The sequence below is a fragment of the Mytilus galloprovincialis genome, chromosome 1 (assembly GCF_965363235.1).
Source record: "Mytilus galloprovincialis chromosome 1, xbMytGall1.hap1.1, whole genome shotgun sequence".
NCBI lineage: Eukaryota > Metazoa > Mollusca > Bivalvia > Mytilida > Mytilidae > Mytilus > Mytilus galloprovincialis.
Window position 1 is genome coordinate 92,532,822 of NC_134838.1, and position 15,241 is coordinate 92,548,062.

The following is a 15,241-nucleotide window of genomic DNA, read 5'->3' on the forward strand; positions in this document are numbered from 1 at the left end:
ATCAAATTTGTTGTTGTCGAGCCTGCAACTTTTGTTGCAGAAAGCTCGACATAGGGATAGTGATCCGGCGGCGGTGGCTACAGCGGCGGCGGTAGCTCACTTCTTAAAAGCTTTATATTTTAGAAGGTGGAAGACCTGGATGCTTCATACTTTGTGTATAGATACTTCATGTTACGAAGTTTCCGTCAGTCAAATGTCCAATGTCCTTGACCTCATTGTCATGGTTCAGTAACCACTTGAAAAAAAAGTTCAAATTTTTTGTAATGTTGAATTCTCTCTTATTATAAGTAATAGGATAACTATATTTGATATGTGCGTACCTTGCAAGGTCCTTATGTCTGTCAGACAGTTTTCACTTGACCTCGACCTCATTTCATGGATCAGTGAACAAGGTTAAGTTTTGGTGGTCAAGTCCATATCTCAGATACTGTAAGCAATAGGGCTAGTATATTCCGTGTGTGGAAGGACTGTAAGGTGTACATGTCCAACTGGCAGGTGTCATCTGACCTTGACCTCATTTTCATGGTTCAGTGGTTATAGTTAAGTTTTTGTGTTTTGGTCTGTTTTTCTCATACTATATGCAATAGGTCTACTATATTTGTTGTATGGAATGATTGTAAGGTGTACATGTCTAGCGAGCAGATGTCATGTGACCTTGACCTCATTTTCATGGTTCAGTGGTCAAAGTCAAGTCTTTGAGTTTTGGTCTTTTTATCTAATACTATATGCCATAGGTCAACTATATTTGGTGTATGGAAATATTTTATGATCTTTATGTCAGTCGTCTAGGTTTTATTTGACCTTGACCTCATTTTCACGGTTCATTGCACAGTGTTAAGTTTTTGTGTTTTGGGCTATTTTTCTTAAACTATAAGTAATGGGTCAACTATATATGTTGTATAGAAGCATTGTTAGCTGTACATGTCTGCCTGGCATGGTTCATCTGACCTTGACCTCATTTTCAAGGTTCATTGGTCTTTGTTTAGTTATCTTGGTTAATGTTAAGTTTATGTGACAGTTGTAATAAAGCTTAGCTTTATACTTAGGACTATCAACATAATATCAATGATTAGTATAGAAGGCGAGACATTTCAGCGTGTGCACTCTTGTTTTTTAAAGGTTTGATTATTTCATTTCGACATGGGGAAACTATATGAAAATTGAAGACACAAGAGATCATTTTCTTATATTTGAGCCCATAAATTTTGATTTGATCTTTTAAATAAATTTATTTTAAAAGGCTATGGACCATGCATGTCAACTTAACACAGTTGTAAAATCTTTAAATATTGTATTTATCGGTACTTACATGTACATGGATTTAAAAAAAAAAAGAAAAGAAAGATATAAAAAGATGTGCCAATGAGACAACTCTCAATCCAAATCTTCAACAAAGAGCCTTGGCTCACACGGAAAACCAAGCTATAAAGGGCCCAAAAAATGACTAGGGTAAAACCATCCATACAGGAAAACCAACAGTCTAACCTATATAAAAAAACAATCAACAAAAGACAACCACTCATCATCAGGTTCCTGGCCTAGGACAGGTGCAAATAAATGCAGCAGGTTTAAACACTTTTATATGCATGTACATTTTTACATGTATCTAAATATATATTGCTGTGTATGTACAATATGTCGGATAGTCCGTAAGTTCAATGTGCTGTTACACCTCTGTCCAAAGTTGAGGGAGGGTTAAGCTCTCACAAACATGTTTAACCCTTTACATTTTAGTGTGCCCAATGCCTTTCCCAAGCATTTGCCAAGTCAGGAGCCTGTAGTTGATTAGTTTTTTCTTGGTTCATATTTTTCATATTGTGTTTGCACATTGAATTGATATAAATTAGGCTGTTGAATAGATTTACATGTGCCATGCCAGGACCTGTTATATCCAAGTATGGGGTAAAGGCTTTTCTTATTGTTTTAGGCTGTAAATGTACAGCAGCCTACAATTTCTCATTCATTTAATTCATTTGAACTTTGACTTTCATTCGCAGTCACACCAGTGTTCCAGCTTGAATCTCAGGGCAGAAGGGTGCTAGTTGTCTGAAAGGGCACTTTAGCGCAATAACCCAAATTTTAAGGGCACTGTTTGGCAGTGTATTAATCATTGAATACATGTATATACTGCTAGGCTCAGCTGGAGATCATTACTTGTATTTTAACCTTATTCTAAGGCATGAAATTTGGTAAATGTATCTTTTGAAAAGGCAGAGGGGGCATTATTTTGCTTTGGAGGGCAGAAGGGTGGGGGTTAGGTTGTCAAGTTCATGAAAACCTTGCCAAGGAAGTACTCTGACAGACAACCCTGAATGATTACATTTAACCATTGGTGACTAAGATCACACTGACATGCTGAGGTAAACTGCAGTTTGACTTCAGAGCAGAAGAACAGAAATCATAAGAAAAATGTTCTTTCCAAGGTACATGTACTTACCATACATGAATGCTGTTGCATGTACTTTTATTTGACTTTTGTTCTGATTTAAAGCAGATTTTTTACTTGAATATTCAGACAAAAGAGATCAAGAAGAGCCATTTAGGTTCCTGATGGCCTATAAGGCTATGACTGCTCTCATGATGTGAAATGCTTTCTCAATAGACTATGCAATGTACATGTACAATAACATGTATGAATAGATATTCATTCAATAAAGATTTTTTTTCCTAAATTTATTTTTTTCAGGATGATAAAGAGCTTTTGATAAAGAGAGCTCAAACAGAAAGACAGAAAAGAGAGGTAACTAAATACATGTATCTGGTAAATCAAAAAACTGTAGTGGTTTAATTCAATATAAACAGAAAGTAATATAAATACATTACAAACCCTGTGTAAGTATTGGCTTTGAAATGTTTATATTTTGACACTCAATTACAGATGAATTCTTTTCTTTTCATTAAAAATATGTTTGCATTTTTTTAATTTTCCAAATAATTTTGAACCCGGCTATAATAAGGCCTTTTTATAATCAACTGTTTCTATCTAAAATTGTAATCAAGATAGATTTATTAAAAACACCATTTGACTATTACAGGACCAGAGAAGGAGAGCTGATAGTACAGTATGCATTCAGTCTTATTATCGTGGATATTCTGTCAGAAAGAAATGTGTAAGTATATCATTTCAGTTTGGTTTGAATCTGATATTAAATTTGTGTTTGTTTTCACTTCTTTGAACATACTATCCTTACTGTTTCTGTTTATAAACAAAATTAATTGTTCTTTTTTGACTGTGGAGCTTGCAACATATTTTTTGTGGAAGTAAGACATAGCAATCCTACATCCGGTCACAGTTGGCAGCATTTACATTTAGTTTCTGTCTGCAGTTACATTTTTTTTAACATCAAGTTCTTGGTGAAATCTTCATGAAATTTTATGAAACTTGTCGACATAAGCCTTTTAAGAAAAAAAATATAAGTGTTTAATTTTGAAATATCTTATTTTCTTTCATTTTAGAAATGAAAACTGACAGCACCTATCACAAGCAATAGACATGATAGACATGGTTTCACAAAGCCTTTATATAGTTTTAATGTTATCAGATATTGTGACTGTATCAATCTTTTTTAATGTGAAACTTGATTTCATGATTAGTTTTCAATCAATGAAAAACTTAGAACCGAAAATCTTCAGGTTGATATTTAAAAAAATTACTGTTTTTGAAATGTTGTCGGAAATTATGGAAAAGAAAATACCAATACAGTTGTGTATTAAATAATCTTTTTAAATCAAGAAAAACATTATTAAATGTGTATTTTATGAAAATTATAACATTTTAAACATGAACATCAAAATTAACATACATTGTAAATTAAACATTTCCACCAAATAATAATAAAATAAAAGAGGTAATTGTCTATTGATTTTTAGGACTGAAAAATACAGAGCATATATACTAAGTAATATCAAGTTGACACATTACATCTTTCTTTTTTTCAGGCTGAACGGTTGAGGATTGAGTTTGATAAAGAAAGCAATTTAAAGAAAAACTCCACAGATGCTAATTTTTTATTGAAGTTGACTAGCAAACTAGGTTATTTTTGTGATGTGAAGAAAGATGGCCAAAGACTGGTAGTTATTAATTATATTCTCTTGTATTAATTAAAACAAGTACATAATGTAACTTTCATAAATTTACAACTTTTTCATAGCAGCATGATGCATCTTTAAACCTTCTTAACTGACATACTGTATAGCAGCTTATTTTTGCAGATGTAATATTTCACGATTTTCATTGAATAAAGCATACGAAATATTTTGGCGGATTCAAAACTTTTATCAATACCTGATAATTTAACATTTTAGATTGGTGGAACTTATAATGGCGATTTTGTTTCTGTCTGCAAAAATAAGTGAAAAAATTTACACCCACGAAAATAACCCGCTGTACTGTATGTCTTTGGATATGACCATGGTTTATAACTGAAGAACACATTATACTTACAAATTGTTGTTCGACCGTAAAGTTCACTTCCATTTGATTTATGATTATAATGATTATGAAAGCAAAACATGTTAGAACTAAGGGGGGGGGCTAGGTTGAGAAACTTTACTGCACTAAGACTATAAGCTTCCAATTATCAAACTAAGGAAATATGTTTTCAATGAAAAATTAAATTTTTGCGGTACCTATGCTGAGGTAAATAATTGTTATGTTAAGAATAATTTATGTATTGTATAGTAGTAAACATGATACATGTTCACTGTAAAACACAAAACCCTTTGCTTCTGATGGTTTACTGTTTATAAATCATTTTTGCATTAATACGGTAGTTTGTGATGTTCCTATTAAATCTGATATTTTTTCATAATTAAAATAATAAACTCATTTTTTTTCTTAAAAAACAAATTGAATGCCCTTTCATAGTTCAAGAAAATAACATACTAATGTAGCTTGATATGATTTCTATTACAGATTTGGCTTTGTCAGAATATAATGAAGTCAAAAGAAAATATAATTGCTGGGGTGTATAGTCAAAAACCACAAAGATCATTTCTCATCAACAGATTGTTGGTCCTTTGCTTAAGGTATTTACATGAAATATTTATATACATGCATTTAGTTAGTACCTATATAGTTCAAGAATGAACTACATGTACACAAAATAAACAAATGGGGTAGTTGACTGACTGTTTTATTTGTGATACTTAAACTATGTTACTGTCAAATTAAATGTATTTGAAAAAGAAGATAAAAAACAAGGAACAGATTCTTTCTCATGCTTAGAGATGTATTTGTCATAACTTTCACAATTATAATAACACAGAAAAAGTTTCTGATTTACAGCGGATTTCAGTGAGTATGTAGCTAAAGGTAATATCTTTGCTTAGCTTGCTTGTTACCTGAATCGTGAAGTCATTGTTAGGTAAGTTAAACTACCCTCCTTTAATAGTAGACTAGTCTGACAGATAACCAATCTATCTGTCTGTAGGACTAGGCTACTTCTAAAGGAGGGTAGTATACCTGACCTAACAATGACTTCACGGTTCAGCTAACAAGCAAGCTAACCAAAGATATTACCTCTAGCTACATACTCACTGAAACCTGCTGTAACAGTTCTTAAACTGTCTGACATTTTACAGTACACTTACAGAATTTATCTTTTGAATGATACAATCAGTCCTCAGAAAACTTTATTTAGATCATTTTCATAAATAAAATATTCTTGTATCAACAGATACTTGGTATCCATAGCTGATACATCACAACCTATAGCAGTACCAATGAGGATGTTAGAAACATTCACATCACGGGCTCTGTACAAAAATCACAGTTATTTGTCAGTTATTTGGTCCCACCTGATTGAAAAAGGTAAACAATTTAAAATAGGTACATTTAATTATTCATGTGTTGGATGAATGTAATTGGATCTTTAACCGATCAGCACAAACCAAAAAAAATACATCTAGTGTTACAATTATTATCTTCAAAGATAGATAAGGCAATACCGTATATATCATGTGCAGACAAGTTGTAAATGAATTGAACAGAGATTGAGCTAAATATGTTTAAATGTCACATCCAGTGAAGTGACAAAAAATCTCCAAAAACATAACCTGTCTATTCTACTAGCAGTTTCACATTATGGTATTTTTGGATGTCAGGTGTATGTTGCTAACAGTTGTACATTAGTTGTGACTAGCAATTCTGGATGTGAATATATCAAAATAGAAAATAGAACATAATATTGTCATATCCTTTTTAAATTTTTAAGCTTAGTCTGTACACATGATCTCTTTTTCATTTTGATTTTTAAAATTAAAGAAATGTATTTTTTTCTGTTGTATCAAATGTTTACAAAAGATAGAAACAAGAGTACTAATCTTTTGTAATCATTACTAATTTCAGGTTACTTTGAGTATATGAGGACTATCTTTGAAGCTAAAGTACCGTCTAACTTAGAGAAATCCACAGTACCACCCACACCACAAGCAGGCAGTATATTTTCCCTCATTATGTCACCTATTGTGTTTGCTACAGAGGCAAAGAACAAAGTATTTAGGTCAGTATACTCATGAAAGTACTTATACCTGTATGTTTAGTTATCATGTTTGAATTATTTTTTGACTCCCTTATACTGTTAAAAATAAAAGATATTTGATTATTCAAAATAACAAATAGAGTAGACACAAGTTTTGCATCTAAGTAACACTGATATAGTAGGATCATTAGATGTTTATTTGTTCAGAAACCGCACCTTTCACAGTCGTGTTAATATGTAGTTCATTGCTTTACAGATTTATGTAAACTACACCAGACACCATTTATCTGTTTCCTTCTAATTTATGATTTTATCATTTCTATTAAGATTGTCTAAGAAGATTTTTTAAATTATAAAGTTTTCAAAATGGCTTTAGAGAAAAAATTGCTTGATAACAGCAATTTATCTTTGATTTACCATACTTATAATTGATTTTTTTATTTTTATAGTCAGTTTATCCTGAAGTCCTTGTGTAAGTCTTTCTTCTGTCCAGCCTTCAGTGAACAGATTGAACAATTCCTTCTACCAGCAATGGCTTACAACAAATTTCCATTTCCTCTGGTTGAGCTCATACAAGCACTTCTTCAACAGACAAGTGATACCTCAAAGGTGAAAGGTCAAAAATCTGATGATATGGCAGATATACCAAAGACTCAATGGTTATTAACAGCAGTAGTGACATTTGCTGAAAGATATTTGGGTAAAAATCTGTGTGCTTAAGTCATTATTTTATTGAATTACATGTACAATAACTAGAATAAACTGAATATTTATTGGAATGTACAGTCCATCTTTATGATGTTTGGGGAAGGGTAAGGGTTCTTTTTGATAATTGAAAATGAGTTGAGGTTGAAGAGATTGATTGTATTAAAAAAAGTAAAGACTAAAAGAGTTGTTTCTCTTTAGATAAATTATTTTTCAATAAAATGAATATTTTTGATAAATTGCCCTTGTCATTGATCTATTATTTTAAACATATACTAAAACTGAAAACTGCAAAAATGATCTTGAATACATGATCGATAAAAAAACAATGTTGGGTATATAGGCAGCTGTCTTATTGACATAACACTATTTCTCTTCATTATATTTTATATTCATTATTGTGAAGTTTCTGTATTAATATCAGAGTTAAGTTAAAATAAAAGGGGTTGCTATAATCATGGCCATGATGTGTATTGTATTTTTTGTAGATACTATGTCTACCCCAGATGTACTGAACTTACTGTTGGTTCTAAAACAACTTTTACCATGTGTTGCTGTTCATAGTAAGTTTGGTTCTCATGAAGATTCTGATTCAGAAGAGGAGGAAATGGAGACAGATTCAAATATTGTAAGTTATTCTCAGCAAAGATTTTAAAATTCTAAAAGCATTAATAATGATAAAGCAATTGAGCTTCCACATGTATATAACGTAACGGTACCCAAATTGCACCGAGTACCCAAATTGCACCTATTTAGCAAAACTAGCAGCGAAAATTTTACAAGATTTCATAGAGACTAAACAATTTGTATTTTTATGATTTGATACTAAGCACATCTTTCAACATAGGTAAAACTATTTAGATATGCACAAAACGTTCACAGTATTTATCAACAGATGAAGTATTTACTGAAAAAGCAAAATGTACTGAAACGTCGCCATGCGATGTCATCAAAACGTCATCTTTTTAAAATGAGCAAATACAATATGTTACAAGTATCCATTTAAAAAATAATGAAGAGTAAGCATGGACTAATATCCAATTGTTCTAAATATTTGAAGAAATTAAACAAAAGCTCTGTTATTAGACTTTTGACGATGTGAATTTAAGCATGGATGCAATTTGGGTACTCCTCATTTCAGAATCATTGATGGTATGGAGGTCAGTTTAGACCAATTTTTCTATGATTCCATATGGAATAAAAATTTAATTGGTGTACCTTTATAATAAAGAAGGATACGGCTACAAAATAAACACAGAATGGACATTTTTGTCTTTATCATAAAAAAACGTAGATGAAAAAACTGTCAAAATAGGTGCAATTTGGGTACCGTCACGTTATATCAGGACGTATCAATTATGAGTCATAATAAAAAGGTTTTTGTCTTGCCTGTGACAAATGTAGCAGGATACTTATTCCAATAAGGCAAAGGCATTTACTATTTGTATAGTATACAGTTTTATATTTTAGAAGGTAAAAGAACTGGTTACTTCATAGTTAATTGAGAAACCTTGTAAAATGTCAATAAAATATCATTATTTTGTCACATAAAAAAGTCGGAATTAAAATAAAAACAACACAATAAACTCATTTCGTGGATCAGTGATCAACATTAAGTTTTCATAGCTAGGTCCAGTTCTCAGAAACAAGGAGGCTATGAGCAACATGTCAACAGTAATTAAGTGATTTTATGTTGTACATACTATCTTTCTGGGTTAATCTGATCAATACATCATTTGCATGCTTCATTGCTGAACATTATCTTTTCTGAGATACTTTAAGCAATAAGTCGAATATATTTGTTATATATGTAACAAATTTTAAAGGTGTAAAAATATCAGTACCTTTACAAGGCAGTTAAATATAACAGAGGACTAATGTATCCTAGTGATTGGTAACTTTACATTCTTAATTGTGCTTTTTTTAGGACAGACATCCCTTATATAAGATAAGATTTATTTCAGACTTTTCCCGTGGATTACAATATGAAATGCATTAACTTTAAAATTAATCTTTTATAGAACTTCAAAAGTCAGCATGAAGATATTGTGGCATTTCTGAATTCCCAGAAGTTTGTACATGCTGTTGTTAGATGTCTCAGTCAAAATAGAAAGTTAGATGAGCAAGATGTGTCGTGTGTGTGTGTTATATGTTATTCTCTTATGTCACAGTTTAATCTATCCATCCATAAACAAAGGTAATGTATTCATTATTTATGTACAATGTATTAGATCTCTTAAAATGGCAATAGTACATATACATTGTATAAAGATATTCACTCATTTGGAGATTGATCAGTCCTCAATTTTATTTTATCTCTTTTTAAATGTTTAATAAGAATTATCAAGTTTAAGTTATAACCCTCCTTTAGTTGAAAGAATGATGTGAAATTTAGTTTTAAGAAAATTAATATGTTTATAGAAGGTAGTTCAGAATTAAGAGCTACCAGAATCTCAAAATGTACTAGAGACCCAACATTCAGTAGAATATGGATGATTGGTCCTTCCTCTGTTTATTTTAAGTGAAGCATTCAACAATAAAAATATTCTTAGACACTTAATAAGAATAAAGACAACTCCTAAAATACTGTATACCAACCTATTTAAGGCCACACCAATTTAATTTCTTGTTCTACGGCTTTTTGGACTCCAAAAATTGGGGCGAGCGAGCGATTTGAAAATTTTAATAAAAAATTTTCTTTTATTTGGAATTTTTTTTATGCGAAACATGAAAAGTAAAGGCGAGCGATTATATTTTTTTTTTGTAAACATAAAATAGTAGGTTTTGACAATATTAAAACTTGATTTATCACTTGTTGTTTGACATTTCTTTAATTTATGAAGTATTTTTTCCCTGTTCACCAAGAAATAATTGAATAATTAACTTTGGTCTATGTAGATTCAGATTCAATATTTTATTATTTGTATGTGTGACTGCCAATGAGACAATTCCCCCCCCCCCCCCAAGTTATAATCTGGTTGGGAACAACCCCTTAATGTTATAAATATCTCTCTTATGAGGGGTGAATATAAGTTATAATATATTTTTTTGTAAAAAACACTTTTTAGTACAAAAGGGCTCATATTTTCCCAAAGAACTATATATCTATCTGGTATTAAATGGTCAAAACATGTCAAAAAATTTTGTAATATTCCTGGACTTTAACCATGTTATTGTTAACACATTTACTTTTAACAGTTTATTAAATTCAAATTAAGTCGACCCCTCTTTTGGAAAAGTTGTTTAAAATATAATGTATTTCTCCTCTTTTTGAGTAAACAAAGTTTTCAAAGGTTTTGTATAGTAGCACTCTACACATCCTTGGTATTTCTATTTTCTTCTCTACAACAGTAAAATGACCCCTTGTCTGAGGGAGGGTTGTTCCCAACCTGATAATAACAAATAGGTCAAAGTACGGCCTTTTACACAGGGCTTGATCCAGACCAAACATCAAGCTATAAGGGACCCCAAAATTATTAGTGTACGCAATTCAAAGTTGAACAGGAAAACCAACAATCTAATTTATATATACAAATGGGAAAATACCAATGAACCACATCAACATACGATAACTGCTGAACGACAGGCCCCTGAATAAATCAGGACAGGTGCATAAACATGCAGAGGCTATAAATAGTTTCTTTTCGCCAGCATACAATATAATTGCAGTTGATGCAAATCCTTCAGAAGTTCTTTGTATTTTATTTTTACAACGAACATTTTTGATAGGGAATATTAGTAAGGGGGAAAGAAACTGATGTATTGTACTGTACAGGTATTTCTGCTGTTATATTTTATATCGCAGCACTCCCACGTGGGATAAATTGGTTTGATGCTTAACCAAATATTCTCACAGATATTTACACAGTGTGGTGGGGTGCTTATAGGTTTAAAATCGTTGTATTAAGGTTAGACTGTGATTTTAAAAACAAATGGTGATATTTTTTTATAATATTTACAAAAAAACGGTGTGGGAAATGATTACATTTCCGGATGTGGGAAGCGGGATTATAAGAAAAATAAAAAAATTCTGTTTTGAAAAAAAAAGGTGTGGGTGGGTCCGTCGAACAAGGAATTAAATTGGTGTGGCCTAAGCTTGCAATTTATTTACGCAACTTGATTGGTAAGAAATAGGCTGAATATAGATTGTCTTGAATATGTCAAATTTTTATCTTTCCTAGTAGGAATGCATCTACAAAATTGGAATACGGTGAAAATAAATTGCAGCAAAGTAGGCTATAATGTACTAAACACATAAAAGAGTTTCTGCAAAAATAAGGTGATTACCAGATAATTTCCTTTTATACAAATATTTGTTATAATAAACATCTATAAATTATGAATGATGTTTTTTTTAGACTTTTATACAGTTTAGCATTCAACAGAGAGTTCATGGTGAAGTTGTGGTATACCTGTGTCTCTATGTCTATTGTATCTGTTACAAGGTATGGTATAATATATTAATCACCAAAGCTTTCTGACTAAAACTGTGAATATGTTGAATAGGAAAGTGAAGATGCCATATTTTACAATAGTCTTAACTATTAAAATGTTGATTGTCACATGAGAAATCAACACATTAATCGTTGATTACTGCTGCAGAGTCCAGCTATCAAAATTCTTGGCTAACCTTGTTGATGTGAACTTAATGGAATTAATGGTATGAAAGAACGGAATGACACATTATTACAGATCTTTAAGAGGGAAATAAGTTCTTTGAAATTTTATGAACATATTTTGAGTAGTTTTGTACACTATTAAAAAATTTAGAAATTTTTTTTTTGATATTTATAGTCATAAGTAAACCATAGATGTATTTCAAATTTGATTGTGTATATTACAGAACTGAAACAACATTATTACAAACGTTATCTAGAGGATTACAGATGTCAGAAGAGGATATTAATCGTATAGTACCAATGTTGTCAGTGTTTTGTTCCATGTTTAGTCATTCTCTGTATACATTACATGACGCTGATTTCTATGGAGAAACATTCAATGGTAGGTTAAATATGAATAAGTGGAGATGTGAGGTATATTTCAAATAAACAGCAATATAACTTTATCAAAAAGACATCTTGGGTTTAACAGTAGACAATACTGTATTTGAGCCATATGCATATGTCAAGCTCTAAATTGTTCTTGATAAACTGTTGGTGTGGTGAATTAAAAAAAAATAGACTACAAAGTACAAACTATATGGTTTACAATTTTGAGTATTACTGCCTTCTTATTTTTGAGTCAGTGGCCTTGTCTGAATTGGAGAGGAACAAAGACTGAAGTTGTTTTCTATGCATGCAAAATTTAGAGAAAGATTGGCATTCTTAGATTGAAAATGTTTTAATCATATAGGATGACTGTGAACTAATCTAAGTTATCATTTACTTATTTTACAAGTCTCAAGAATCACATTATTTGTTGATAGTTTGAACAACTTTTAACTTGGAAAATGACACACAACACTTTAAAAAATGTAAAATTCTCAGTATTTGATTTTTTTGTTTGTTAATTTTCAGATAAAACCAATAGTATGCCCTTTTCTCTGGATGAGTTAGTACCAATGATATTGATGTTAAGAGATTCCTGTTTAGGAATTATAGAGCTAGCCCATCCTGATGCCAAACCAATGATCACTGATGATTATAAAGAAGCTCTAAGAATCACAGGTGTCAGAGATGTCACCAAACAATCTAGAGATGAAGAAACCAGAAGATGGGCTTATTTATTCAAGGTGAATAGATATATGATTAATGGTCTTCGGCTCTTATGTGGTCTTTGGTCTGATTGTTGTCTCTTTGACAAATTCCCCATTTCCATTCTCAATTTTATGTACATGTGTATACCTATGTGTGAAAGGTTTGTTTTTTCTATATATGATTTGACTGGTAACAAATCTATTAATGAGTTCTGTGATAATTACGGCCCCGCCTTTAGGCGGGTCGCCCTATAGTGATCAGTCCGTCCGTCCGTCCGTCCATCCGTAACACTTTAACTTTGTGTCCGCTCCATATCTAGAGAACCATTATGATTTCATACTTTATACTTTACATGTTTATTAACCACCACCAGAGGGCGTGTCATGATGTATGTACAACTTCCTAGGTTAAAGGTCAAGGTAAAAAAACTTTGGTTTCAGTTGACAACCCTGTGTCCTGTGGTGAAGATCGTGTCCGCTCTATATCTTGAGAACCGTTATGATTTCAAAGTTTATACTTGACATGTATATGAACCAACACCAGAGGGTGTGTCATAATTTATGAACGACTGCCTAGGGCAAAGTTCAAGGTCAAAAACTTTGGTTTCAGTTGACAACCCCATGTCGTATGGTAAAGATTGTGTCCGCTCTATATCTTGAGAACCGTTATCATTTTAAAGTTTATACCTGAAATGTATATAAACCAATATAAGAGGGTATGTCATAATTTATGTACAACTTCCTAGGTCAAAGGTCAAGGTCAAAAACTTTGGTTTCAGTTGACAACTCCATGTCCTATGGTAAAGATCGTGTCCGCTCTATATCTTGAGAACCGTTATCATTTCAAAGTTTATACTTGACATGTATATAAACCAACACCAAAGGGTGTGTCATAATTTATGTGCAACTTCCTAGGTCAAAGGTCAAGGTCAAAAACTTTGGTTTCAGTTGACAACCCCATGTCCTATGGTAAAGATCGTGTCCACTCTATATCTTGAGAACCGTTATCATTTCAAAGTTTATACTTGACATGTTTATGAACCAACACCAAAGGGTGTGTCATAATTTATTTACAACTTCCTAGGTCAAAGGTCAAGGTCAAAAACTTTGATTTCAGTTGACAAACCCATGTCCTATGGTAAAGATACAATTTTTTAATGCACATTATTCACAGCTGGGCACACAGAGATGGCTCCCATCTCAATGATATCTAGTTGGTCCTATAACAGTATTATATACAGCATTTCATCAATAGTAAGGATCCATATAGAACTATTTGATAGTTTCCTTAAATGTTTTATGTAAGATCGCAAAGTAAAAAACAAAGTTATTGTTATAATAAAGTTTTTCATATCTGATTTTCATGAAATTTTTAAAATTCTAATGTGATGACCTATATATCGTCAACCAGTATAATCACAGTATATATAAAAAAAGAAGATGTGGTATGATTGCCAATGAGACAACTACCTAAAGGCTAATCCCATAAATACATAAAACTGGCTGTTCTGCGTTACGCCCAACTTATTTATACATGTACTACAAGGTATACTAAATTTTCGACATCAAAACCTACAGTTTATGTAGACCAAGTAAAATTCTTTTAATGAAAACTTGCCGAAATGATGTTATTATCTTAGGCAACTGAACAAGGAGAACTTATATGTTTAATTCTGGGATCAAGGTTATATAGTGGTCATTTTAAAGTTTCTTTTATACCTCAAAATGCAATAAAATTACATTGAAAGAAACATTTAGGTGAAAAATATGAGTTGGTTTTCATGCCCCACCTACGATACCACCTACGATAGTAAAGGGGCATTATGTTTTCTGGTCTGTGCGTCAGTTCGTTCGTCTGTCCTCTTGTCTGTTCATCCCGCTTCCGGTTAAAGTTTTTGATCAAGGTAGTTTTTGATGAAGTTGAAGTCCAATCAACTTGAAACTCAGTACACATGTGCCCTATGATATGATCTTTTTTATTTTAATGCCAAATTAGTGTTTTGACCCCAATTTCACGGTTCACTGAACATAGAAAATGATAGTGCAAATTTCAGGTTAAAGTTTTTGGTCAAGGTAGTTTTTGATGGAGTTTAAGTCCAATCAACTTGAAACTTAGTATACATGTTCCCTGTGATATGATCTTTCTAATTTAAATGCCAAATTAGAGTTTTTACCCCAATTTCACAGTTCACTAAACACAGAAAATGATAGTGCAAGTGGGGCATCTGTGTACTATGGACACATTCTTGTTTTTATTTGTTATTGAATAATATTATGCTTTTATATTGGGGTAACCAGACCAGCCAAAACAATATTGAATATTGTGTATGTAGGACTTTTACAGTTTACAAAATTACTG

The 15,241-nt window shown here is 31.7% G+C and overlaps 1 protein-coding gene across 1 annotated transcript in view; it reads left to right on the forward strand.

Moving 5' to 3' along the window:
* Positions 1 to 15,241, forward strand: part of LOC143044964 (ubiquitin-protein ligase E3C-like) — a 28,874-nt gene that overhangs the window by 5,764 nt on the left and 7,869 nt on the right. The window contains exons 2-13 of the mRNA XM_076217246.1: positions 2,687 to 2,740; positions 3,036 to 3,110; positions 3,940 to 4,071; positions 4,916 to 5,028; positions 5,679 to 5,812; positions 6,350 to 6,503; positions 6,932 to 7,182; positions 7,676 to 7,815; positions 9,209 to 9,384; positions 11,546 to 11,632; positions 12,031 to 12,188; positions 12,704 to 12,918. Of these exons, the coding sequence (XP_076073361.1) occupies positions 2,687 to 2,740; positions 3,036 to 3,110; positions 3,940 to 4,071; positions 4,916 to 5,028; positions 5,679 to 5,812; positions 6,350 to 6,503; positions 6,932 to 7,182; positions 7,676 to 7,815; positions 9,209 to 9,384; positions 11,546 to 11,632; positions 12,031 to 12,188; positions 12,704 to 12,918 (1,689 nt within the window). The remainder of the gene's footprint in view (positions 1 to 2,686; positions 2,741 to 3,035; positions 3,111 to 3,939; positions 4,072 to 4,915; positions 5,029 to 5,678; positions 5,813 to 6,349; positions 6,504 to 6,931; positions 7,183 to 7,675; positions 7,816 to 9,208; positions 9,385 to 11,545; positions 11,633 to 12,030; positions 12,189 to 12,703; positions 12,919 to 15,241) is intronic.